This window comes from Gambusia affinis, linkage group LG13, assembly GCF_019740435.1.
Source record: "Gambusia affinis linkage group LG13, SWU_Gaff_1.0, whole genome shotgun sequence".
Taxonomy (NCBI): Eukaryota; Metazoa; Chordata; class Actinopteri; order Cyprinodontiformes; family Poeciliidae; genus Gambusia; species Gambusia affinis.
This window is the reverse complement of record NC_057880.1, coordinates 16,069,505-16,096,038: the sequence shown is the minus strand read 5'-3', so window position 1 is coordinate 16,096,038 and position 26,534 is coordinate 16,069,505. Positions and strand designations below refer to the sequence as shown.

The 26,534-nt window shown below is 35.8% G+C and overlaps 1 protein-coding gene across 4 annotated transcripts; it reads left to right on the top strand.

Moving 5' to 3' along the window:
• col21a1 (collagen, type XXI, alpha 1) lies at positions 1-25,040 on the top strand. 4 transcript variants are annotated; one of them, XM_044136127.1, is made up of 29 exons: positions 1-174; positions 3,732-3,850; positions 4,029-4,589; positions 4,670-4,835; positions 4,911-5,139; positions 7,154-7,327; positions 8,194-8,271; positions 8,902-8,985; positions 10,092-10,154; positions 12,403-12,456; positions 12,547-12,600; positions 12,706-12,759; positions 16,218-16,271; positions 16,365-16,418; positions 16,500-16,553; positions 16,853-16,906; positions 18,279-18,323; positions 18,401-18,454; positions 18,527-18,580; positions 20,344-20,397; positions 20,550-20,621; positions 20,895-20,930; positions 21,270-21,314; positions 22,152-22,184; positions 22,277-22,423; positions 22,513-22,567; positions 22,650-22,832; positions 22,907-22,984; positions 23,959-25,040. In XM_044136127.1, the coding sequence occupies exons 2-29, from the start codon at positions 3,760-3,762 to the stop codon at positions 24,144-24,146; spliced, it is 2,868 nt and encodes a 955-aa protein (XP_043992062.1). In that variant the 5' UTR covers positions 1-174; positions 3,732-3,759; the 3' UTR covers positions 24,147-25,040. The 4 variants fall into 4 exon arrangements, with proteins under 4 accessions (XP_043992062.1, XP_043992063.1, XP_043992061.1 ...); XM_044136128.1 differs by having other exon boundaries at positions 1-190; positions 7,157-7,327; XM_044136126.1 differs by having other exon boundaries at positions 1-190.
• Positions 25,041-26,534: the final 1,494 nt, after the last annotated feature.

The window sequence follows — 26,534 nt, the reverse complement described above, 5'->3', positions numbered from 1 at the left end:
TGGATAGCAAGACATAGAGCAACAGAAGACAGAGAGAGCGTCTACAAAGGGCAGGCTCTCATTCAGTTAGAAACATGTGCGCTTCTTTCCAGGTCCAGTTTCTGAAAACGCAGGGCTCCGACCAGTAATGATCACTGGCTCTTAATGAGAGGATTACCAGGATTCCAGTCAAAGGTTTGGACACTTAATGGTAAAACTTGTTCTTCTTTGTGCAATTTATTCCATTTTTATTTTTTATTTTTAAATTTGTAAGATTTTTTTTACAGTTCTGCAATGCTATTCTCGTGTTATTATACAACTGTGATGTAATATATACAATAATGTTTTAGAAAGGGTGCAAGCAAATTATTGGTATGAATTTGATGTATTTTCCTTTTGCTATTTCTTCTTAAATGCTTTCCAATACTACATATATATCTTAAGATTTTGTTTAGTGAGTAAGATTCTGTAGAGTTTTTGCAACACCTCGATACATGAGGGAGATATTAGATCTGTCATCACCTCTTATTCTATCACCATGCAGAGAATGAATGAAATCATCTGAATATTTTTCTGCTATTCCATTTCTTGGAATTAGAATGTTTTTTTTGTTTTTTTTTGTGTTAAATCTGTCCAAAAGATTTGCATCACAACATTGCATGACTAATATCAGTTTGTGTGTTTTCATACAAAAGTTCTGCATCCAGCAGGACCAATTTGACAACAGAAAACATTTACTTGCAAGGATGTTTTGAGAAAAGCTGTGAAAGCCAAGTACCTAACAAGATAATGTTTCACATGGCACTATTTAGCTGCTTGGACATGTTGAACAGATTTGGCAGCATTACATCCCCCTTGGTCTTGGCAAGGGTTCCACATGCTGAACAGCAGTTGTTTCTGGAATGGAACAACGTTCTCCTGCCAGGTTTATAACAGATTATGTGTATATATGTAACTTTAGTTGTCCAAACAGAGTTCAAATCTTCAGTTTCATAACATGAAAACCTGTTTTAGTGTGTTGTACTTTAGTTGCACATATTGTAATAAAGCTACTGGCAAGTGGAACTAAGTATCAGGTCTGATGCAGTCTTAAAATCAGTGTGATTGATTTCACTCATGCTGAACAGATGCGACTTTCTGTGGAGAAGTTTGGTCAGCAGTTTCCTGAATGACATCATTAGCAAAACCAAAATCACTACTAAAAAATAATCCAAAAGATTTTAATATTTGTGGCTTGGCATATGGAGAATGTCAACCACATTTCCATAAATTGTAATTCTGCAATTATTGTAGCTTTTACCAAAAGTTGCTTTGATACATTTTATAGGTTCTAACTTAAAACACAGGTGTGCCTACACACCTCTCTCATGTAAGCCTCAAAACACTGCACCTGCAATATTGCATTGGGTGTTGTTATGATTGGATGAAGAAGGAGTCACTTCACCATGACTACATGTGTTTAGTTACTGTCGGCAGCAGGAATTTTACTGTCCAACAGTGTAAATTAATTCCATGTGCCTCAAGTAGAGACACAGAAATACTTGGTTTGGGGAAAGTCAGTCGAGGAGAAACTCATCCCAGAAGCTGGATGCTGCCAGTGAGGGGGTTTTCCAACAGCCTACTCCAGGTCTCTAGAGGGGGAAAAAATTCAGAGGAAAATGACTTACACAACTACAGCAGCTGAACGCCTCCCCCTGCCTTGAATGTGTTGCTACGGATTTACATGGTGGAAAAATGCAGTCATGTTGAAGTGTCTGACCCCTGTTTGGCTACACTGGAATAGAAGCCTTTGGGAAGGGCAAGGGTTATTCCCTGGCCACCGTTTTGGTGATATACGAAGACGTGTCATCATTTAAAGAAGGTTGACTCCTTTCCAGTAACTTTCTTTATCCTGTGTTTTATTCTGTGTGGCATATCTGGTCCTCATTTACAAATGCTTTCGTTTAGGGAAGTCAGCAGTTTTACAAACTGGAAACCAGTAAGAAGTATACAGCCAAACAAACAACTTTAAAAAATAAGTGCTTTCTGCTGACTGAGCTCTCCTCTACAAAACTTTCCATTATTATTACACATGTTGGTTGCAGCACAACCAGGAATTACAGTAGTTATGCATGTAAGGCAGAGTTTTCTTTTTTAATTCATGTTTTCCAAATTGGGCATTGTGTTGTATGCAAAGGTTTTCTTGCCACTGCACTTTTAAACACCCTTCTCACATTTTAATGTGAAGTGATTGGTTGAATGAGAGGCAGGTCACTGCTAAGTCAATAGAGAGACACAATTGGAGGAAAACTGAAATTTTGCTTTTCATTTCTAATCAAGGCATGTTATTCTCTCCCACACCCTTTTTTTAAATGACAAAAACTGATCTGTAAACGGTTACTTCAAGACATGAAGTTGTATAGTTAGTTGTCAATTCATCCACCTACTATACCCACTTTAGGGGATTAGAGCCTAAAACCTTCTTTCTGTGACAGATACTTGTTATAATAACTTCATTTTCTGAAGATCACAAAGTCCTGCAAGTGGTTTTCTCCATCAGAGAAAAAAAGCCTGAGAACAGTTTCCAAGTAAAGAGTAAGAGCAAAGTTTTCCTAGAGTGGTCTGTTGCCCCTGGGTCAATAACAGACTGATTTGAGGAAGCAGATAGTAAGCTAACAGAAAACTATAAGATGTTTATTAAGTAAGACTGGCACTGCCATCCATCCATCCATCCATCCATCCATCCATCCATCCATCCATTTTCTTCTGCTTATCCGGGATCTGGTTGCGGGGGTAGCAGCTTCAGAAGGGAGGCCCAGACTTCCCTCTCCCCAGCCAGTTGTTCCAGCTCTTCCGGGGGAATCCCAAGGCATTTCCAGGCCAGCTGAGAGACATAAATAGTCCCTCCAGCATGTCCTGGGTCTTCCCCGGGGCCTCCTCCCGGTGGGACATGCCCAGAAAACCTCACCAGAGAGGCGTCCAGGAGGCATCCTGACCAGATGCCCGATCCACCTCAACTAGCTCCTCTCGATGTGAAGGAGCAGCGGCTCTACTCTGAGTCTCTCCCAGATTACTGAGCTTCTCACCCTATCTCATAACCAGGACAAAAACCACACTGCTCTTCCTGAGTGTGGGGCTGCTGTGTATAGTAGAATTAGGGAATAAGTTAAAGAGAAAAGTTGATCTATTACAACTATTTCAAGCTTGTTATTCTGTGATCTTGTGGAGGAAAATATTTGAATTATTTGTATCTAAATATCCATCAATATATATAGACACTTCATTTGTACTCTACTTTGATATGACTCGTAAAAATTCTCCCTGTAACTTAACTTGGTGCAGCTCAAGTTAATCGTGTGTGGGCAAAACCTTTAGAAAAAATTGTTCCTCCCTTTAAGGTACTTGGCAGTTTTATTTTGAATGTTATAATTCTCAATAACAAGGGCTTCAGCTTCATTCTGTGCAGTGCTTTCTCATACACTGAAAGCTCTCTTTGGAAATCTTAGTGCAGTGGGGAGCAGGTATATGTGATTGGGATCACATATACCCAATATGTGATTGGGATCACATATACCTGCGATTGGATCTGGGAGTCCTTAATAATTGCTGTCAGGAATGATTCACACAAAAATTACATCTGACATCTTTTTCTCTTTTCCAAAACACACAGTAGTATCTATCATGTCAGAAATAATAAAAATCACATCCTAAAATATATGATACGTCTGTTCTTTATCCTTGGAACTGAAAGCATAATTTCCTTTTTATTGTAGGTGCACCGTTAAAAATCAAGACAGCTGTATGATGGGTTGCAAAACGCGTAGGCTCCTAAGATGCCTGTGCTTTGTGCTTCTGTCTTTGATCAGCGCAGCGCAAGATGAAAACTTGAGAAGTAAGAGAACTTCATTTTATTGCACTTAAATATACTTATTCATGTGTATTAAACAGTCGATTTTATTCATTTAGTAAAAAAAAAAAAAAAAGCACTTTGAGTTTGGCAAACTGATCATAAGTCACATTTATTCCTTGGTGCTTTTTTTTATTGATCAATTTGTTCTGTTTTATGTCAGGCTGCAGGACCGCTCCATGCGATCTAGTTTTTATTTTAGATGGCTCATGGAGCGTTTTGGATTTCAACTTTGAAATTGTAAAGCGATGGCTTGTCAACATTACAACCAGCTTCAACATTGGACAGAAATTTACTCAGGTCGGTGTGGTCCAGTATAGTGATGACCCAATCTTAGAAATACCGCTGGGGAAGTTCTCCTCAAACAAAGATCTCATCAAAGCAATGCAAAAGATTGACTACATGGGAGGAAACACCAGGACGGGGACCGCCATTAAGTTTGCCACTGATAAATTGTTTGGACTGTCCGAAAGGGGCCCAGCAGGCATTTCCAGAATTGCTGTTGTCCTCACAGATGGGAAATCTCAAGATGAGGTCATGAAAGCAGCAGAGGAAGCAAGAAAAAAAGGAATAATTCTGTTTGCAATTGGAGTTGGGTCAGAGACAGAAGAGAATGAGTTGAGGGACATTGCAAACAAACCTTCCACAACTTACGTGTTCTCTGTGGAGGACTACAAAGCAATTACCAGGATTATACAGGTCATTCGTCAGAAACTATGTGAAGGTAAGTATCTTCTGGTCAGGTGATTCTCATCATGTTGTAACCTACTTCTTTGCTAATTCATGGTGTTTTTCCTGATACAGAAACAGTTTGTCCAGCAAAAATTCCCATAGATTCCCGTGACGAGAAGGGCTTTGATATTCTGTTAAAATTAAATTTAGCTAAGAAAACCAAAAAAACACAAGGACCATCTTATGGCACTAAAGCATATGAAGTCACATCTTTCGTTGACTTGAGTGAAGCTACAAGGTAATAATAGCAACAATTTAAAATTCTTTTTCATCTTCATCTGATAGTTAACCACTTTCCTCTTAACTCACACAGGAGCCTTTTTCCTGATGGCTTCCCTCCATCATATGTATTTGTGGCCACATTGAGGTATAAAGGATCTGTAGCCGTGGAGAAGTGGGACCTGTGGAGAATACAGACTCATGACGAAGATCCTCAGATGGCAGTGACTCTAAATGGTCTGGATAATACCGTCATGTTCACAACTACCAGTAATACACCAAATGCAATTCAAACTGTCACATTTTCGCAACAGACTGCAAAGGTAAGTCACCACTGCTTATATTCTGAAATGGCTTCACAGTTTGATTTAAAACTTTTAGAAAATCTGCTAAAAGAAAAAAAGCAACGACTGGAACTCTTATAATAGATGGTAAATTGCTAAAACTAATTGCTAGATATTAAAAGTTCTGGTTGTTATGGATAAATAGGCAATACATCTTTACTCACAGGACATCTAAAGAACTTTTTCAATTAAAACATGCAAAAATATCCAGGCGGAAATTTGAAACTGAGGATTCAAAGGGTAAAAGGAAGAAAATCTAAATAACTCCAAAGTTCCCCCCCTCTGCAGTACTGTAGATATTGTGGTTCACATAGACCCTCTGTAGTGCCATTCACTCCTGTTGACAGGTAGTTTTCTCACATGTCATTTGACCCTGAAAAGTCAGTTCAACATACTGCAGCAAAGGTGGTGAGTGGGAGGGAAGCTAAAATGATTATAAGTAATCAAACAGCAGCTGCAGTCAACACGCCCTCATCCTTTTTTGGCTTAAACAGTGTGAAAATATGACTTTCTGCTACATCCAATTATCATGGGTAAGATCATAAAGGAGAAAAATTTGAAAGAGTAGTTAATGCTTTTCTTATTTATGTGAATTGGATGTAACTAGATATTATGTACTGACAGATGGCACATACAAAGCAAAGTTTCTTTTAAATAATACTGTTAGACAACGTAGATGGTTTTTCTGCATTGTTTTTCTTTTCCTTTTTAGCAATAGGTGGTAAAGATATTTCATTTTCAATCAATGTTGATTTGGGCTTTGTGGTTCTAATTGATCCATCACTTTATGCGTTCAGTAGTACAAGTTCCATATTATGAAGCGATAGCTTTATTGAATGTAAACAAAACAAAAAAAAAAGCTGTTCTTTTTACCTAAAGATGTAGAAACTATGAAAACAATACAAAGCCCCTGACTGGCATTTGTAGAGGAAAAAGGTCCATGTCCACAAGTTAGTAATGAGTGGCTTTTGTGATGTTGTAGCTGACCACCTAATCAACAACTTACAGCCACAAATCAATAAAGTCTGAATGTGGCCCTCTGGTTTTGATAGTATTTTGTGGGCTTTGCTTTTAAGACAAAGTTAATCCACATACTGAATAAGAACGTATATGCATTCGCCTCACTCTGAAACAGCTTAAAGGCTTAGCTTGTTAAACCTCCTTTCTATGTATGCATACCTTACACTTATAAGGACAGCAATCTGATTTTAATTGGTCTATTGCAATTGTAGAGGAAACCTGTTATCCATTCGCTAGTAGTCATATTGTCTCCCAGACATGTTTAACCATAGCTTGATATATATATATATAAACTGGTGTTATGTGTTCTGTCTACCTGGTTTTAGTGAGAACGCGAGCAGCAACATTTTGGATCAGCTGCAGCTGTTTGATTGATTTGTTGGACAGACCTGTGATTGAGACTGAAGATAAACGCATGGATGAGTTTCTCTAGATCTGGCTGAGACATTAGTCCTTTAATCCTGGAAATGTTCTTCAGGTGATAGGAGGCCGACTTTGTAACTGTCTTTATGTGGCTCTGAAGTTCAGGTCAGAGTCCATCAAAACTCCCAGGCCTGATCGCTGGTTTTTAGTTGTAATAACTGAAGCTGTGCATTGACTCTAGATCGCTCCTCTTTAGGTCCAAAAATAATAACTTCAGTTTTGTTTCTTTTAAGCTGGAGAAATTTATCTGTTCTAAGAATCTTTTCAGTGATTGGATGGGTTCTGAGTCTCCTGGTGACATTGTAATGTCATCTGCATAGTTATGGTTGCTAATATTATTTTCTGTTACAACCTGAGCTAGTGGGCGCATATATGGTAAATATCGAATAAGAGGGGTCCTAAGATTGAACCTTGGGGTCTCCCACATGTGACCTTTGACCTCTTTGATAAGAAGTTTCCAATTGAAAACAAAGAAATCCCTGTTCTTTATGTAAGATTCAAACCAGTTAAGCACTGCACTGTGTTTTTTATGTGTTTTGTCTGAACAAAGAAGCTGTTTGATGAAAAGTGGCACCAGTTGAGGCTACTGGTAACCGAAGAGGATGTTACTCTTTATGTTGATGACCTGCAAATGGAGACACAGCCTCTCGAGCCCTCTGTCGGCATTTTCATCAATGGGAAAACCCAAGTTGGAAAATATGTAAACAAGGAAATAACTGTGCCTGTAAGTGTATCCTGATAATTTTTAACTTGATCAATTACCTAAATTATTATTAGTTAAATCTTCTGTTCACAAGATCTTGGTACTGGGTGTTTTATTGATTTAAATTAGCACAACCTTTTCAAAAATAATGCGTGCAAATGTTCAGTTCTCCAAATATTGACTGTTGATCATTACAGCAGTAAATTGTTCAAAAGTGCATGATCTTGTAGCTCAGGGTTGTCGAGTTTGATGATGTGTTAAGTAATTCAAGACATTTAACAGAGTGAATGCACTTCTGTAAGAAGATTATTGTAATTGGATGCCAATTTTTACTTAGCCACTAAATAAATAAATTATAGATAGAGTATAAATATTAACAATAAAATAACCTTTAGATACAGCTATCTCTACCACATTGAGACTGATGCTTGGATAAAATTGTAACTACTTTGCTTTTTTGCTGCACAATACTGTATTGTTTTATTCCAGACTGATTTACATCCCTGATAACACAGCTGTGTGTGTTTTTTATGAGGCTAGAAATTTAACAAATGGGGCTTATATGAAACAGATTTTCCGGAGCCTTTTTACCACCAGCATCGTCAGAACACCAAATCATGGAAGAATGGTGTAATGTTGCTTGAACACCAAGGGAGGTCTGGCAACAGGAAGCAGTCCAGTGCCTGAGGGCACTTATTTGTTTCTTTAGCTCCTATAAAATGGTCATTTCAATTCATTGGTGGCACTGCTCGAATAAAACTCAGTCTAATGTTACACAATTACTTCCCATGTTCAAATCAGCTTCTTTTGCATAGACTTCTTGGGATTCCCAAAAGTCAAAGTTTTATATTTAACACTTTTTTTTCCCCTAAACCATTTATGTTTAGTTTGAAATCCAGAAACTTCGCATTTACTGTGACCCTGAGCAGAACACCAGAGAAACTGCATGTGAAATACCTGGAGTTGTGAGTACATCTTCACCTACCTATGACCTTCTCTGACCTTTTCTCTGAGGTATATGGCCTATAAGGATGTCAAAGCATCTCAGGATGTGTTAAATTCTCAACTTCCACTGCTTTACACAGCATGGCAATTTCTTGCTTTATATTTCATCTCTGTGGGATACTGACATTCTTTATAAGAAAGTTGTAGACTCGCCATGTAATCCTAAAGCCACATCTGGCATGCATTAATTGATCTGCTGAAGGAAGACTTATGGCTTAGAGTCAAACATGCTGCACTCTGTATAGATAGAATTTTATTGCTTCTTGGCTGTGAATCTTTGGGCTGTTTTTATTTAGGCTTTAAACTGATAAAGACTCAAAATTATTGCCAAATTACTATTTCTAATGTGAAGATGTTCAAAAGAAAGATCAGCAGAAACAGTGTAGAAAGATGTAAAAACAAAATCTTCCCATTTATTAACAGCTTTTGTTTCCGGTGTGTTTTCTATTGTTTATAGCCTGTTTAAAGTGTGTATAATTAAGCTTTCAAAAATATAATTCATTTTTGGCAATTCATGATTAAAGAAGATTTATTTACTTTTTAACAATGACTCAAGTTGATTTGTAAAACATTTTGCTTGCCTGTTACAGTGCTCCAACAATGCTGATTTTACTGAACCAACACAGGAACCTTGTTCTTGTCCTCCTGGACCTCCTGGACCACCAGGAACAGCAGTCAGTTTTTTCTTTTTTCTTCTTCCCACGCCCCTTTTATCTTGTGTTGTGAGGATGCTTAATTGTGTGATATTTAAATGATGCAACTGTAAATACAAAACCTTGAAAACAATTTTGACCTTTCAGAGCAAAGGATCCTGATTGTTAAAGTGGTACTGACATCATGCACACATAAACTGAAACAGAAATCTTTCAACTGTGGCAGATTTTGGGAATGATTAGCATTATATGGCTTATATATATATATATATATATATATATATATATATATATGATGTATTGGTAAGCCTGGTAGAAATCAGGTCTCCAACTTCTTTATGCTCACAGGGTTTGAGAAAATTGTGTTAATTCCCAGGAGTTGTCTAGCTGCTGTTTCAATCAGACAATGGGTCCATGACTTTACACTTTGCAAATAGGTCAAATTAAACGGCTGCAATTACAGTAATTATCAGACTTAGAACAGTTTGAGAGGTGTTAGTACTTTAATGTCTAATGGGTAAACAGTTCTCAGCAGTGAAATTGAAGCTGGCGATTTAAAATAACGTAAAGTTCTTTTCAGATCAAGATGTAATGTATCCATTCCTAAAAAATGGCAGACCACTTGCTTAATAAGGAGCACTTGAAAAAGAAAATGAGAAACAAAGTAGAATAAGGCTTGAGTATTTTCCATTTTTTCCTGATAGCAGATAATAGTGAATTACAAAAGTAATTCACAAGATTCTTAGATATCGCCAAGAAAAAAAAAAAAAAAAAAAAAAAGACTTGTTAAGTAAAACCTATGCATGGTTTCAGGGAGCTTTTTTTATAAGGTTACAAAGTCTGCTTTTACAACATTTCCTAATAGATCCAAAATGCCTGGAGTGTAGCTGGCTTGCAGATGTTCCATGTGGCTCTAAACAGTAAATCTTACATTAGACAAACCCTCTTGATCAGCAGTTGATGGATAAATAAACAACTACTCAAGCAGAAACATGTTGACACCATTGATGTTTGTAATAGTGCCATTGTACAAAAAGGTTGTTCAATAAAGGACAATAGTTTTAGTCAAAATGACTAGAGCACTTTCTTCTTTTTCTTTTTCTTTCTTTTTTTTGGCACTTTTTTAGGGGGAAAGAGGAAGCTCGGGTATCCCTGGACAACCTGGACCTGCTGGTGCTGATGGTAAGCCTGTGAGTACTACATAAATAATTATACAAACACACAGCAAATAACCGGTAATAGTTTGATTAAAAATAACAAAAAAAATGTAATATGATACTATTGTGATAATATTGTACAAATGAGACAATTATATTGAACATATGAGATAATGACATTTTGCAAACATAACAAATATTTTGTACAAATATAATAATACATTGTGCCAATGTGCTTATTATATTGCATAAACACTATTTCTACCATATGGTGGCAGTAGTATGCTTTTAGTTTGCATTGATGAGACATCAATGGTTAAAAATATACTTTGTTGTTATTCCTTAGGACACCATACCATACGTCACAATAAGTATATTGAAACCTATCATGTTTGTACAATTTTCAAGTTTTACTCCGAATTCTCAATTGGTTTCAAATTTTGAATTTGACTTGACCATTCAAGCAAAGACGTTTTTATCTAAACTCTATTGTACCTGAAGTTTTGTTCTTAAGACCTCTGTCCTGTTGGAAGAGAAACTTCACCCTAGTCTCCTACTTCTTACAGGTTTTTGTTTCAGGATTCAAATGTATTTACTCAATCTACCTTTAAACACTAAGCATCTGACCTGCCCCTGTGGAAACAAGCTTCTCCTCTCCATGATGTTGCTACTTCTATCTTTTGCCAAATCTCTTTTGTGCTCAGGATGGCTTAAAGTGTCAGATCATGTTAAACAGAATAAATTATATATCAATTAAACTTCACCTCCTGCTGTTTTGATACCCACTTTGCCTGTCATTGCATCTGATCTATTTCAGATGGTAAACTCATCTCCTTCGTCGGGTGTTTTTTCCCCAGGCTTAACAACAGCTTTTGTCAAACCAGTGATAAAAAACAGCAATCTAACAATTTTTCAAAGTATGTACATTTATCACATACTGCGGTTTCTACTTGATTTACATAGCACCAATTCACAACAAATGTTTTCTTCAGGCATTTTACAAAAAAAGCAAAAACATTTTAGTTCAATCACATACATCCCAATTGACCCTAGTTATACAGTACAGTAAGTTCAGTTAGATAGAAGGAAACAACTGTCTAAGAATAGATGGTTAACCATCTACGTAGATCTTTGTCTTGGTTATTATGTTATGTTGTCTTGTAATGCACTTTGAACTACCCTTTTGATGGAATGTGTAATACAAATAGACTTGACTTGTTGACTAATTACTGTCCTGTCCCCAGTACTCCCACCTAAGCAGTAGATCTGTGCAGCTCCTCCACTGATACCCCTGCTTGTATGAGTAGGAGCAACTCGTTCCATATCCACATAAAATACTAGACCAGGGAAATCCCAGGCAGTCCCAATCCTCGAGAGTGGGTTTCCTGCAACTCTTGGTTGTGTTCTTGGTCTAACACACTTCAATTAAATAGCTGAATTATCTCCTCAGTGCAGTCAAGTTCTCCACAGTTCTGCTAATGACCTCACTATTTGTATTGGAAGGAGAAATACATGTAAAACCTACAGGACACCAGTCCTGGACTAAACCTTTGAGTATTGTTATTAGTATCGGATATTGTTTTATAGACTAATTTACGTCTCATGATGCTGTTTGTTCTCTTATGTTCTCTAACAAAACTTTTGATGCCTTCACAGAACAGTTGTATTTATACTGACATTGGATGACACACCAGTGGATTTGCTAATTAAGTTTAATTCTTCAGGCAATTGGTTTCACAGGATGTTATTTGTGGTAGACATAGGCTATAAATAAATTGGTAACTGACTGCAATTATCATTAGCTTTGATAAATTATTGCTACCTTAATTCTCCAATTTTCCAATTGGAGATGTAAGATTGGAGAACTACCTAAAATAAAACCTTATTTAAATGATACTTTCTGTTAGCTTTCCCTCCTTTGCAAATATCAGGGTGATTAAAAACTACCAACGTTGCATGTTGATCTCATCAAGGTTCTTATAAAGCAGTTGAGTGTCCATGATGCTAATCTGAGAAGTGGCTCCATTCTGCTCTTTTGTAGGAAATTCCATTGCATGAACGAAACTTGCTGCCTGGTGAAGAAAATGAAAGTGTTCAAGCACAATTTGTATTGCAGCCTATACAACTAAGTCCTTGCTAATCAGAATGTGTTTCTTATTATAGAAAATTAACATGTATACAACTTTATCTAAAGTTCAGTGGAAGAGTTTAATATTGTCTTGCCTCTGAATAGATGCAATTAAGTGTTTAATCAATAATGAATAATTTGTTAAATTTGAAGGGTATTCCTGGCCTTAGAGGACTTCCTGGGCTTCCAGGTCCACCAGGACTTAAGGTAAATCAGTATTTTGTTACTGTACCAAAAATATTCATTATGTGATCACTATCCTGAAATAAAGGTGCCTTTTTGTGCCAATTTCATTAGGGGGCACAAGGAGCAGATGGGTACAAAGGCGAGCAAGGGAGACCGGGTGTTTTGGTAGGAAGGTCAAAACATCATTCATGGCACAGTTAATTGAGTAGAAATGTTCTACCTTCTGACTTTTTAGTGTTTTAGTTCAAGTCTGCTTTTTCTTTTGCTTAGGGCGAACGGGGTATGCCTGGATTACCTGGACTGCCAGGGCAGCAAGGAGAGAAGGTGCTAACGCTGAATCATTTACCCAAATTAACTATATTTCTGCTCATTCATAGATAAATAGTCTTTATCTATAATCAGACTCAAACATAGACATCATGTATGCAATCTGACAGCACTGACCAAACAGTTCTGAAAAAATAAAAATAAAATAACTGATCTATATAGTTTTGTTGTTCACAACTCTATAAGCAGCTCTTGTTTAAGTCTAAGTCAAAAAATATTTTGAAAAAGAAAAAATTATCTTAAAGATGAGACAAAAAACAAGGGAAACATCTCAAATCATGTTATATTCAATACAATATTATATATATATAGATATCTATATATATATAGATATCTATATATATATAGATATCTATATATATATAGATATCTATATATATATATATAAATAGATCTATATATAAATATAGACATATCTATATATATATATATATATATATATATATATATATATATCGATATATATATATATATATATATATATATATATATATATATATATATATATATATATATATATATATATATATATATATATATATATATATATATATATATAATTTCTGGCCAGGGACAAACAAAAAATGATTTTAATTTAAAATAACAAAAATTACACACACATACATATTCTATCATGAGAACATCTGTACTCTGTATTTTGTCAGTGCCTTGTACTGTTTTAATGTCAGACCTCTTGTTTGCTGTATTCTGACTGTTGAAGTAAGAATGGATATACTAAGATCAAAAGAGATGTCTGAGGAAATGCCAACCTGCCCAGATTTAGCAAACCAAGCAAGTTTTGCCTGGAACCAGACCACAAAATGTAAATGAATAAAAATAAATAAATAGAAGTGAAAATAAATCTTTTAAATAGCTTCGTAAAAGAAACAGCACTACAAGATTCATCTCCATTCAATGAACAGTAAATTGTATTTCTGGAAAGACCAAAACTATATTTTTAACTGTCAAGGCTTTAGGAGATAAAAGAGACAGGATTTTCTCTTGATTCGCACATCACTATTGATTTGAACATAGTCGCATCAATCGTAATTGTGTCCAAGATTTCTTGAGATTTTTAAAAGAATCCATTTGAAGTCAAAGGCAAATTTCCATATGTATTTCTGGACAATGACAAATATTATAATTAAAATGACCCTTTTTTGTTTGTTTCCTTTTTTGAAAGAATGTCAGTGTCACCGGTACATATACTTGGTATCTTCTTTGATGCAAGTTTCTTGGAGCAATACACGTAGTGTTACATTTAGTCCAAAAAGAGGATTTTCCTTTTTCCTAAGTTCATTTTTCTTCAAATGACACAAATCTCCATTAATAGCCATTTTATGAGTCAGCAATAAGAGATGTCAAAAATGTTTGGCTCAATCAGAACAGTAGAACAATAAAACATTTTGATAGCCTGAAGATTATAGAATAATAATAAAAAAATCATTCAACAGTATTTTTATTAAATAATGAAATTTTATGATGGTTTGGATAAAAGCTAAATCCTTCAAGTGGTATTCTCTGAGCTCGTGGAAGGAAAGACATCCTGAGAGTGTCTTGGGATTGATAATATAAAAGAAAGTTATTGTCAACCCTTGTTTATTGACTCATAAAGTTGGTATGCTGTCTTGTGTTCAAGATCACATATGTCATGGAACTGTGACAAACAAGATTATTTTCTTTTACTTAATACATATTCGGTTTCTGCATAGCACAATTTGAGGGCTTTGTCTTGTGATATTTGTTTTTTGTCAGCTAACTAACAGAAATAACGATTTAACAAAAACTAGTTTGAAGGAAACTGGAGTAAGACTTAATAAAACACAAACAATTTGTGACCAAACTTCTGGGTTTGTGGCTGTATTGTCAACATGGATGGACATTTCTCCACTTGAAAACAAACTCCGTCTACTTAATACAGAGTTATACATGGTTCCTCAAGTCTCATTTCAAAAACTTTCACTTATAAGCAGGACCAGACTCCAGTGCTTTTGGGTCCTCCACAAATAAAATTGTGGCCAGCTGGCAATCAATTTTTAAACTAGTCTTCATAGGTGCCAAGTGAAAAAGAAATATTTGAATGAGAAAACTGATTTTCCACTTGTTCAATTCTGTTTGCCCTCAAGAAAGAACTTTCATGATGGACAGAATAATAATAATTTAAAAAAATCAAAAGAATCCAAGCGGTACTCAAACTTGATTTTTCCAAACAGCAAAGAACCATTTAAGTTTCTCTTTATGTTCAGAGGTATTTTAAGGTAAAGGCTTTTCCCTTATATCCATACACATTTGCATCTACCTCTAAAAGTCTTAGACATTTATAATGCTGAGTAAAGAAAACATTGTCATTGTTGTTCACCAAAGAAAACCATGTTAAGGCATAATTCAAAGCCATTTGTATTTATAATATTACCACTTTTATCTGTTTAATGAATAGTTTATGGGCTCTCCATCTATAATATAATCTCTGTGGTTAATATTTATTTTTATCTTTAAAGAAACAGCAAACTCTCTGACCCTCCACCCATGACGTTGGCCAAGTTTTCAACAAATATTGTCAGCTAATGAAAATATCAGTTGCTGAGTTTCCATTCCATAACATTGAATGAATTGATATAATAAAAATACATTTGCTTAATGGAAACAGGTTAATGAAAAAAAAAAAAAACCTCCCTTTTTTCTACAAAAAGTTTTTGCACTTTAATAAAGAGGTTTTTCAGTCATATCAAAATAAGTGTATTTCGCAAAAGTGTAGCAGAATGACTTTTTACGCATTAGATGATCAATAGCTGGCCATTACTTCTGGCAAAAACGACGACAAGTAGTAGTAGGAGGATGATTTTTTTTTTTTCTCGAATCACAACATTGCCCAGTTCATGATTCTCTAAAATCATGGTCTACAATTTCCCCAAAACATTGCATACGTAGCCACTCCCAGATATAAGCGGTCGTTGCTCCAAAGGCTCATTGAGATACTGACGTCTCCTCTGATGGCTGATAGATGATGAACTCTAGCACTGTGGTTGAATTCTGAATATATGTAATGTAACTATTCAGATCCGTCACTGCCATGATTTTTAATGACTTATCGCACGAACAAGCTTATTCACTGGTGATGTTAATTTTATTAGTTATTTAATGGAAATGTAGCAGTTGTAAAATTGTGTTTCCTCATTATTAGCCGAATACAGACAGATTTGCGCACAGTTGCAATGGAAAGCTAATGATATCTAGAATATGTCACTAAGTGAGATTTTCTGATAGTTTTTCAATTCACAGTATACTTCTTACATGCTCAACACTATTTGCTCCATGCGCTAACTAAAGTAGCTAAAGTACAGTCATATTAATTGAATGGTCATGGAGTTCAAAAATGGGCTCATCTATGCAACTATACAGAGATTTATCTATGCAACACATCTAATATTTATTTTTAATCTTTTGCCCTCATTCAGGGTGCAATAGGTTTACCAGGAATTGCAGGGTTGCCTGGTATACCTGGTCATTTGGTAAGAATACAGAATGTCCTAATGGCTTAAAAAAGCTCAGATGCTACATGGGTTGTCATATATATTTTTTTTAACTGGATGTTATCTTTCTAGGGTGCAAAAGGAAGCATAGGACCTCCTGGGCCACCAGGTGTTCCTGGAAATCCTGTACGTGTGCCACATACAGAAGTATAAATCCAGATTCCTTGTGCCTGTATTGTATAAAAAAATGTCTCTGTGTAATTTCAGGGATTTCCTGGGAGAGAAGGAAAAGATGGAATTCAAGGAAGTCCTGGTCAAAAGGTTTGGAAGTGTTGACAGTGTTGCATGTTACAAAGATCATTCTGATTTGAGGGGTGTAACAGAGGCATGTAGTTGGAGAACAGTGAACACAAATGAACTGTTTCCAAGAAAACAGCTGTTGTTCTTAGGCAACTCAATCAATTGGAAACTCATGTCTTTGTTCAGAAGGACATCTATAATTTTTTTTCATTTTATTTTCATATTTAGATAAAATGTTTAGTGCTTCATAAAGCATTCAGAAATTCACTACAGCCACATGACTTGATTTTCAACCAAAACTGATGTTTTTTCTCTATTAGGGTGAAGCTGGAGCCATCGGCATTCCTGGTTCAGATGGAAGACAAGGCCATCCTGTGAGTACACATGTTAGCCATATGCAGTACTTTGCAAAAGCATTTGTAAGGCTTGAAGTCTTTATGTGGTTTTTGTTTGCAAACACACACTACAATGTTTTGGATTTGGATTTTAAGAGAAAGACCAACACAGATTAGTGCATAATTATACAGCAAAGGAAAGTGAAAACAAGGTTTTCAAAATATTGTAAAACTAAAATCTGAACACTGAGTTTATAATCCGAATTCAAAACAGACTGATCTGGATTTGGATATTTAAAAATTAAATCAAGTGCTACAGTTGCCTAAATCTTCTGGTAAGTAAAGAGTCCACTTATGTGTTATTTAATGTAAAAAAAACTCTTTTGTGAAGGTCTGTTAGGTTCTTTATAGAATGTTTGTGAACAAGCATAGCAAGGAACACACCAGACAGGCCAGGAAAAACACTGCGTGCGTTTAAATGAAAGAAGTCTACAGTAGAAGCTGTAGAGATCCACAGTCCAGGTGAATTAATCTGTGGATACCACAATTAATTGTAATGTACAATATGGTAATATGGTACAGAATTAATTCTACAAGTCACCTTGAACACATCATTCCCATTGAACTATAGTGGTGAAGGTGACATCATCAGATTTTTTTTATATAAAGTGATACAAAAATAATGCATCCTTCCATGTAAAATTTAAGCAATTGTTGTGTTCTATAGATTTTAAGAGCAATCATAACTTAATTCAAACTTGCAAACATGACAAATGTGATGTGATTGATTTCTAAAACTGTTATTTACCGTGTTGTTGTTTTTCGACTTTAGCAAAAATGACCTCTTTGCTTGAATGATCGCAAACCCATTTCAAACATGATTACTAAGACCAAGTTTGAGATTCATGTTTTTCAAGTTTCATGAAGTATAGAGTGTCATATTGAGACCATAGTGTATAACCATCACCACAAAGACTGACCGTGACAGCCAGTAAATCAGAAGTGCTACTCCACTAAGTCACTCCAGGATAATCCTTATATGGCAAAAGCGTGCACTTTGTTAAAGCTAATCGAGAGACTGTTTGTTCCTAAAACTGAGAACTTCATCACACAAATTATAATCAATGGTGATGTCAAAACGTTTGCAATAGGTTCACAAAACATGAGTCAATAGTTCCAGAAGCTTGCTGACCATTTGTGATCTAAATCAGGGAGACAGACTTACAAGATGGACAAGATCACACTGAATGTTTTAAAGTTGAACATTAGACATTAGGAAAGCTTACTTTAAGAAGGAGAAATCATTTTCCACCATTTTTAGAAGACAAAACTTGACCAAACAACATCTAATGTCTTATGTTCTCCTTTTGTAATTCTTGTAAACTTAACTTCCATATCCGACTGCCTCCAGGGTGTTCCTGGTTTGCCAGGAAATGCAGGCCTGAACGGACAAAAGGTAAAATTGTGCTGTTGTGCAAAAATTAAAGCATCATACATCGCAATCCTCTTTGACTGGAATGATTCTCATTCAAGGGAGAAACTGGTGAGCCTGGACCAAAAGGAATCAAAGGATCAGCTGGCCCATCTGTGAGCGCAAAGTCCCTTAATTACATTCATGGTCTGGTATGGATTATTTCTTAAAAATAAATTCTCTTGCAGGGGGAATTGGGCTTACCTGGTGAACCCGGCATGAAGGGACCAATTGGACCCAAGGTAAATAATTTAGAACTGCTAAAAAGCAAGATTAAACTTTTCTGAAATTGTTAGAATTTGAGGTAAATTAAAAATGCTGTAAACGTACTTTTAAAGAGAAAAACAGTCCGGTATATAATGACCAGGATTGTTGTGCGACATTAGCATGATCCAGAGATTCACATCACATGCAAACTTTTGCAGCAAGAACATGGAAACTAGAGTCATGTCTTAATTTCATCTGACTCTAAGCAAAGTGCATAGCTACTGCCTAGCCGTTCAGATTGACAGAAAGGTTATTTCACAAACAAATGTTTCTTTCTGAGGTTTCTATAACATGCTCAAGTTTTATAATTAACATTTCATCAAAGTTTCTAATCCTTTGTAGATCAACATTGATAATTCAATAAAATAATAAGAATGATCTTATTGTCAGATCCTACATATTTCCATCTTGAATATATTTAGCTTTGTTCTTGGTCTTGTTCATACTCACTTAGTGCCAAACTGTAACTTTGCCTATAAAAGCTGTCACATCTCTCTGCTGGCATTCCTGAGCCAGGGTTGCACTGGTGGCAACTTGATATCTTAGAGAAAAATGCTTGGGAGATTCCATAGGGCCTCCACAGGCTGAAGTTGTCCCAAGTAGCTTATTCTCAAAATAAAAAAATAAAAAATGCAAAAAAAAAAAAAGCTAAATGGCAACATTTTTGGTTTAGCAGGGACTTTGGAAATTAAGTTATTTTATACTTCTAGACTTGTTTAATTGTGCTCAGTTGTGCTTATTTGTTCAATAACTTTTAACTAAAAGTAAAAATGTTCTTCATTTATTTGCAGACGTGTAGTTTTAAAGTCCATTTAAGTGGCAATAAAAATAATTGCAAATAATAGGTCCAAGGGAATCATACCATCAATATAACTGCCTATGAAGAATTTATGTTGGACTATCACATTTATATATTTGGGGAAAGCGGGCGGGCACGACAGTGTGTGCTTCCTGATCATGTTAGATAGAGAAATTCTCCACTTCAAAGCAGACATAACTAAGTCAAAAGCACCAAGTGATGTCAGCCACTTGGCCCTCACTAAGTCAATTATTTTAACTAACAATTAGGTCTTTCCAGCGATTGTAGCAAGTATTTTTGAGGCAGGATTAAAACTCAGTTACAAAAGACCGTTTCACTAATTGTGTTCGACTTTGTAGGTCATTACATATAAACTGGCTGACATAAGAGTTACGGTGATTTCTGGCACTTTCACTTTCTTGCACTGCAGCAAAGTACAGAGCATCACAGTGTTAAGTGAAATTATATTCTAAAAGTAAATGTTGCATAGCCTTCACAAAATCCAGTTTAAATTACTATTAGGTTGGATATTTTTGGCGCTTTCTAGGGGTGCAGATTAAAAATCTGTGGAAAATAGTGTGGTTCAAGAGCATTACATGTTTTGCTTGGTCAGGGGTTTAACGAAAAGAGACCGTAACAAAAAGCACTCTTAGTGGAACAAAACGTAACAAAAATCTGGACCCACTTTTCAGGGTAATTTTTAGTTTAAAAGCAACAGTTTTGGTCTCTTCTTGGGTTCATAGTCTGTCTTCTAATAATTTATGGCTGACACTAATTACTGGACTGAGGGAAAAAGCCTTTAGCTTTGCACATTTAATATGTTAGGCTTCAAAATCAACTAGATCATATTGGTCAAATGTAATTATGATTACAGTCATGTATTGCCTGTAACCTAATGATTTTCTGCAAAATAATTGATCTCTGGTTTAACAAATCAAGGGCAACAAAGGTGAAAGTGGAAAACCTGGGATGAGAGGATCACAAGGGCTTGTGGTGAGTTAATTTCAAAACATTATAATTCATGCCTAATTTGTTGTTCATCTAAAAAGAGCAAATAAATAAAATTTATTTGTTTACTAAATTAGTAGCTGTAAGTATTTTATTTATGTTCTACTTCCCTATTTTCCAAAAACATATGTTTAAAGGGAAACTCAGGGGAACCAGGAGTTCCAGGTCAACCAGGACACCCAGGCATGCCAGGCCTGAAGGGAAACAAGGTATCAATCAATCAATCAATCAATCAATCAATCAATCAATCAATCAATCAATCAATCAATCAATCAATCAATCAATCAATCAATCAATCAATCAATCAATCAAGTACATTTTTCATACAGACATTACACAATGATCAAAAATTATTATTTCATGATAGTCTCCTCGCCCTTTCTTATTCAAACACCACTGTTAGTAGATTTTGATCCTTAGAAATCTCCAGCTTACAAATGTATTCTGTTTTTCCTTTTCTGTCACGTCTTTATTTTCTTCAGGGAGAAAGAGGAAACACGGGTGAAACAGGAATGATGGTAATCTTTAACCATGACTGCCTAGCTCTGCATTAATATTTCACATCACCACCGACTCCTTTTTAAATATTTTGACAGCTACTATAATGTGGAACTCTTGTTTACACACAACAGTCAATATCCAGTGCAACATATTTGAAGACTCCTCCATGGGAAACAAAACCTTTATTTTTTTTTTGTCACATTTCACATTTAGTTGATTTGTATCTTTAACTCTGCATTATATATTATCTATTAAAATTGCTTCAAATACATTTGAGAATGTATTACCACAGAGTTTATTCTACCATGAACTGTAATTTAGACATTAATTTGAATCTATACATTTAATCTCACCAGGGAATGAAAGGTGATCAAGGAGAACATGGACGACCAGGAGTTCCGGTACGTGTTTTTTTTGTATAATTGTTTCAGATAAGAATACAGAATTAAAATGTTGGCTGGTGAGATAAAATAAAATGTCAAAACAGAACAATAACATCGTTATAATCTATTACAATTTAGTTTGGTCCGGTCTTCTAAAACATTACAAGCATATACACTAAAATAAAATAATGTTTCCAGTTTTGGGGGGGTATATAAATGAAACTTGGTTGGCTTTTAAATCCAGAAATGGCATCTTGAGCTACACATGATACAATGTAAAAAACAATTTCAATAGGGTCCTTTCTTGTCTAGGGAAAAAGAACAGGTGCTCTAGCACCTCCTAGTGGCTATCTGTGCATGACTCTGAGGTAACCTATCAAAAACCTACAAAGCAATGACATCATAATCTGAGCTTCCTTAATGTCCAAAGGCATAGTAATAGTAGCATATTTATCTTCTAAAACAGTGTAAAAAAATGTTTCTTATTATACTCTATATTGGCAATTAGAACACATTTTCAAACTGATGTAAAACCAAAAAGGTTTTTATTTAATTTAATGTTGGTCAGGAAGAAAAAATGATTTTGCATTCGCCTATGTAGTGTATGTAGATATCTGAGTTCAAAAGTCAATACCAAAGCCGACTTAAATCATTCATTGATGCTATACAAAATATTTCTTAAGCATCAGTGCATTTGATTCATCAGAAAGATTTCTTTAAACATGATCCCACTGTATGTAGTTATGAATGATTTTATTATTTTGACTCGGTCCTATAATCAGTATAATGTCGGTTGGTGTGCATTTTGAAATAGATTGAATTTTAATGTCTTTGATGACTTATTCTGATTACCAGGGATCACCTGGCCCAGTGGGATTCAAGGGGGAGGTATGTTGAGATGAAGAACATTTTAATAATATACATCAGCACCACCTGTGTAAATGCATGCATTTCTAACAAGAGGGTGGTATTATTGCCAGAAAGGGACAGCAGGGGATCCAGGGCAGAGAGGGCCAGAAGGTCAAATGGGACGGCCTGGACAACCAGGTCAGTCAGGGCCAACTGGGCCCCAAGGAGTGCGAGGGGACACAGGCCCCCCTGGGCCACAGGGGCCCGAAGGCAGATCTGTAAGTTTGACACTTTCTGAAAACAGAATGTTTTTTTCAGTCGTTGTGACATGCAGTAATGACCAACAAATCATATTGATCTACTATAGACGAGTGAAATGTCAGACAGTCACATTCGGCAAATCTGCAGAGACATTCTTAGAAGTGAGTAGCCTTACAAACTAATCAATGAGCTGTGTCTGCACAACTGCACCATGTAAAATCTCTTTATTGTCTCTGATTCAAGGTGAGCTGCCTTTATTACTGCTAAGCAACCAGCAGAGTAGCTGTACAAGATGTCAAGGCCAGCCGGGGTCACCTGGTGCACAAGGTCCAGCTGGTCCCCAAGGACTCAGAGGTCTTCCTGGACTTAGTGGTTCTAGAGGACAACCTGGTCGTCCAGGACGTCCAGGGGTTATTGGGCTAAAAGGTAAAAGTAGAATAATATGTGCTGTACAAAAGCTATGTTGTACATTTGTTCTAAAGGTAGAATGGTGTTCGTAGGAGAACCGGGTTACAAAGGTGAGAAAGGGAACCCTGGTCAAGTTATGGTTGGGGATCAGGGACCTCCTGGGCCACCAGGTAAGAAAATGTTGCTTTTCATTCAGTAAAACATTATTTACACAATAGCTTGGAAATATGCTTAGGTTTCGACACCTAAAATTTATATGTTAGCTTGTATATGTGTTTAGTCTTAGAACTTTTCCTCAACTGTGCACATAAGGTTGTTGTTTGAGACAGCTATCCACTTTTAAACAAAGACTGGGAAGAGATCACAAAGATTCACATTTCTTGAGGTGATCATGGCCAGATTTTATGTACATTTTCAAAATGTAAAAAAATAGAGGAAAAATAAGAAAACAAAGAGAAGACAATATTAAAACAAATTCTATTGAAAGTGTTTGGGATGGACTGCAAGGGTGGTGAGCAAAAATGGAAGACAGTTCTATTCCACAGATGCCCTTTGCTAAGCTATCTTCACCTCATGGATCAACATTACAGTTGGAAAACTGGAAACACTTACATCAAGCATGTCTAAGCATATTCTTGAAGTGAGGGTGCCATTCACTACTGAGTTTATTTTTGATATTTTTAGCTATCTCTTTGGGGTGTGAAACTTTTTATCAGCTGTGCAACAGCCTGCTGAAGTTTAAATGTCATTTTCAATAAAAATGCTTTTTCTGGTTTTGTGGTTTACACCTGCTTCTTCTGCATTTAAAGGTGAGCTTATAACCTGATTTCAATTCAGCAGAATGACAAACAAATACTTGCAACTTTTTTCTCAGTTTTAAGATCTTTCTTAGATGTTTATTTTTTTCCATGCTCCAAATCAAGAAATATGAAAAGAAGTGTGAAAAGCAAAAAACAAACAAAAGTGAGGTAGCCAAGGAATGCTTGTGACAATAACTATAAATTGAAATCACTTGCGTTCTGGAGGCATTGAAGTTATGGTGTTGCAATTTTTGCGTTGGTTCTGACCAGCATTGTTGCCCTGATATCTGTGTTCATCAGTCTCCTATAGCAACTGTTATGGCTCAATGTTTTTATCTTGACAGGGCCTGTTGGTCCCCAGGGGTACAGCAAACCAGGTCCTCCTGGTAAGCCTGGATTTCCTGGTCAAAATGGAGCAGAGGGTAAACCAGGTAATCCCGGTGTGCCTGGCCATCCCGGGGTATGTGACCAATCCCTGTGCTATCCTAGCATAATGAGAAGGAGTTCCTTCAGCAAAGGCCCAAACTATTGATGGATTGCAGTGTCACTAACGCCTCAAATCTCAAGCTGATGTGGATCAAACAGCCATTCTCAGGAAGATTTAATCTCTGCAGTTTCTCTCTGTCATGAAAACTAAAAGTACCTCTTCAACTTTTTTGTGATCTCATTCATCATTGTATATTTTTTTAATATGTGTATTGAACATAATGAATAATATTATTATTCTTTGTCTTTTAACATTATTCTTGAGGTTTTCAGGGTGTTAGGTGAACTGAAAATTGGCTCATTTGAATACCTCCATCTGAGCACCTTGAAATCTTGTATGTCATTGTGGCTGGTACACTTCCCTTTAGTGCCCCCTGGTGTTGCTTCAGTGCATGACGCTTTCGACCAACTTCTCAACACTGTCAGTGGGTGCTATTTAAAGTTTGAAACTAAATAAAACTGTTATATAAATTACATGTTTTGTTTTTAATCTTGACATACCTTTTCTGTAAAACTGGCATGTTTTGATTTTGTCTTACTGATTATCATCTCCTGTGAGCATTTCTTAACCTTTTCAAGCAGCCATATTGTGTATTTTCTGAGATAAAATTAGACTGTCCCCCACAACAGTTAGAAGTCTGTAAGACTTCTAACTCTAGACTTCTAAATATCCTAGATATTTCCATCCTATATCTAGGATGGAAATAAAAAGATAAAAAAACAGTGACCTTTTTGACATTTTACTTAATTTACTCTCCACAGGTTCAGTTTTAATTTCTGTATTAGGTATTGTATTGTTATTTATAAGAGTCATATCTGTGCATTGCAGAAGTGATGCATCTTTAACACATTTGTAATGTAGATATTTTGTGACTTTTGTACGTTTTTGTCATTTAAAAAAAAAATAGAATTAAAGTTTTAGAACAATTTGGGAAATTAATTTGTCACACACATCCACCCATACACACATATATGTGAATGTTAAAGCTTAAAAGGAGGAAGTGTTACTGGCAAACAAGCTAAAAACAAAATGCTCACCATCTAATATTTCCACTTAAAACCCTTCAGTCAGAAAACTGGACAAACTCAACTGCCAAAAGTGCATTTGGTGTTGTTGACTATGGTGTCTTATATACACACTCTCAGAAGTTTTTGCAACTTGTCAGGTTACAACCAAAAACGTTAAAACATGTTATTAGGATCATATGCACCAACACAAAAAGATGCATGATTGTGACATGGAAGTAAAAATGCAAGGTTTTACATTCTTTTTCATTAAGTGAAAAATAAAGGATTCTATTACTTTTTGCTGCGTTTATAGCTGTAGGTATTTTATGTGTCTACCAGCTGTGCACATGTAGAGAGTTAGAGTTCTGCTAATTCTATGCTATAGCTCTGCATCCATGAACATCAGCTTTTTGCATGTAGCTCCATCCATTTTTTCATAAACGATAAAGTCTGGCCACAGTGTGTGTTCGTTTAGTCTGTATTCAGCCACACACTAACCATTTTGCAAGTGGGGTCTTTAGGATGTTTTCCTTTGCCCTACATAATTTGGGCAATCAGAAAATGGGACTTCTTATAAAATAGAATAGAATAGAATAAAATAGAAGATAAGTCTTCACATCTAGGCCTCAGTAGGTGATGTCCTGTAACTTTTAGATGTGTCTCTGCTTCAACACACCTGAGTCAAATTATGAGATCCTTAGCAAGAGTATGGAGAACTTGTAGTAAACAGGGTTTATTTTATGGGCTTCAGGTTAAAGGGGGATGAATGCACATGCATGATATTCTTTTCAGATTTTCAGCTGTATAATAAATTAAAAATCGGGTATGGCTTTCCTCCTGCTTCACAGTCTTTTGTAACTTGCGTTGATGTTTCAAACATGATCACCTTTTCTAATGTGGGGGAACAGATGTGAGCACTTTTTAAGGGGTATGAATACTTTTGTTAGGCGCCTAACTATAGCGGAGACTGCAGATTTAATAACGATATTTTAGCTTCCACTAGATGTCAGTGCAGGGTAACGGCTCAGTCGAGGAATGAAATTAAACGTTTTCCCCATGTGAAAACTTTGTTTGTGTCTCATTCTAAATATTCTATTTATGATTTTCCTCGTGATTGCTTGTTTAATTAGGCCAACCAGAATGCATTTTCTGCATGCTTTTGGTTGCAAATACTTTTCATTGCAGTAAATATTTAAAGCTCAGGGTAACCGTTAGATCGGTGGTAGATGTACTAGTTTGCCATATTAATGAACTCTATTATTACGTTTTGTGCCATTGGTATACAACTACAAAACACTTAATTTGACTTCCTCTACGTTTAAAGTACTTACAGTAGGATCAAAAGCGTTAAATGCAGCTGGAGCGCTCACCTATAAACACCCTGACTTCAATAAGTTGAGGTCATTAAAAGGCTCTGTCATTACTC

What these genes read in the sequence shown, in the direction of transcription:
- col21a1 (XM_044136127.1), top strand. Translation starts at nt 3,760, where the DNA reads ATGATGGGTTGCAAAACGCGTAGGCTCCTAAGATGCCTGTGCTTTGTG. An exon ending in CATGTGAAATACCTGGAGTT is followed by an intron (nt 8,272 to 8,901) that starts GTGAGTACATCT and finishes TGCCTGTTACAG; the next exon opens with TGCTCCAACAATGCTGATTT. An exon ending in CGGGTGAAACAGGAATGATG is followed by an intron (nt 20,931 to 21,269) that starts GTAATCTTTAAC and finishes TAATCTCACCAG; the next exon opens with GGAATGAAAGGTGATCAAGG.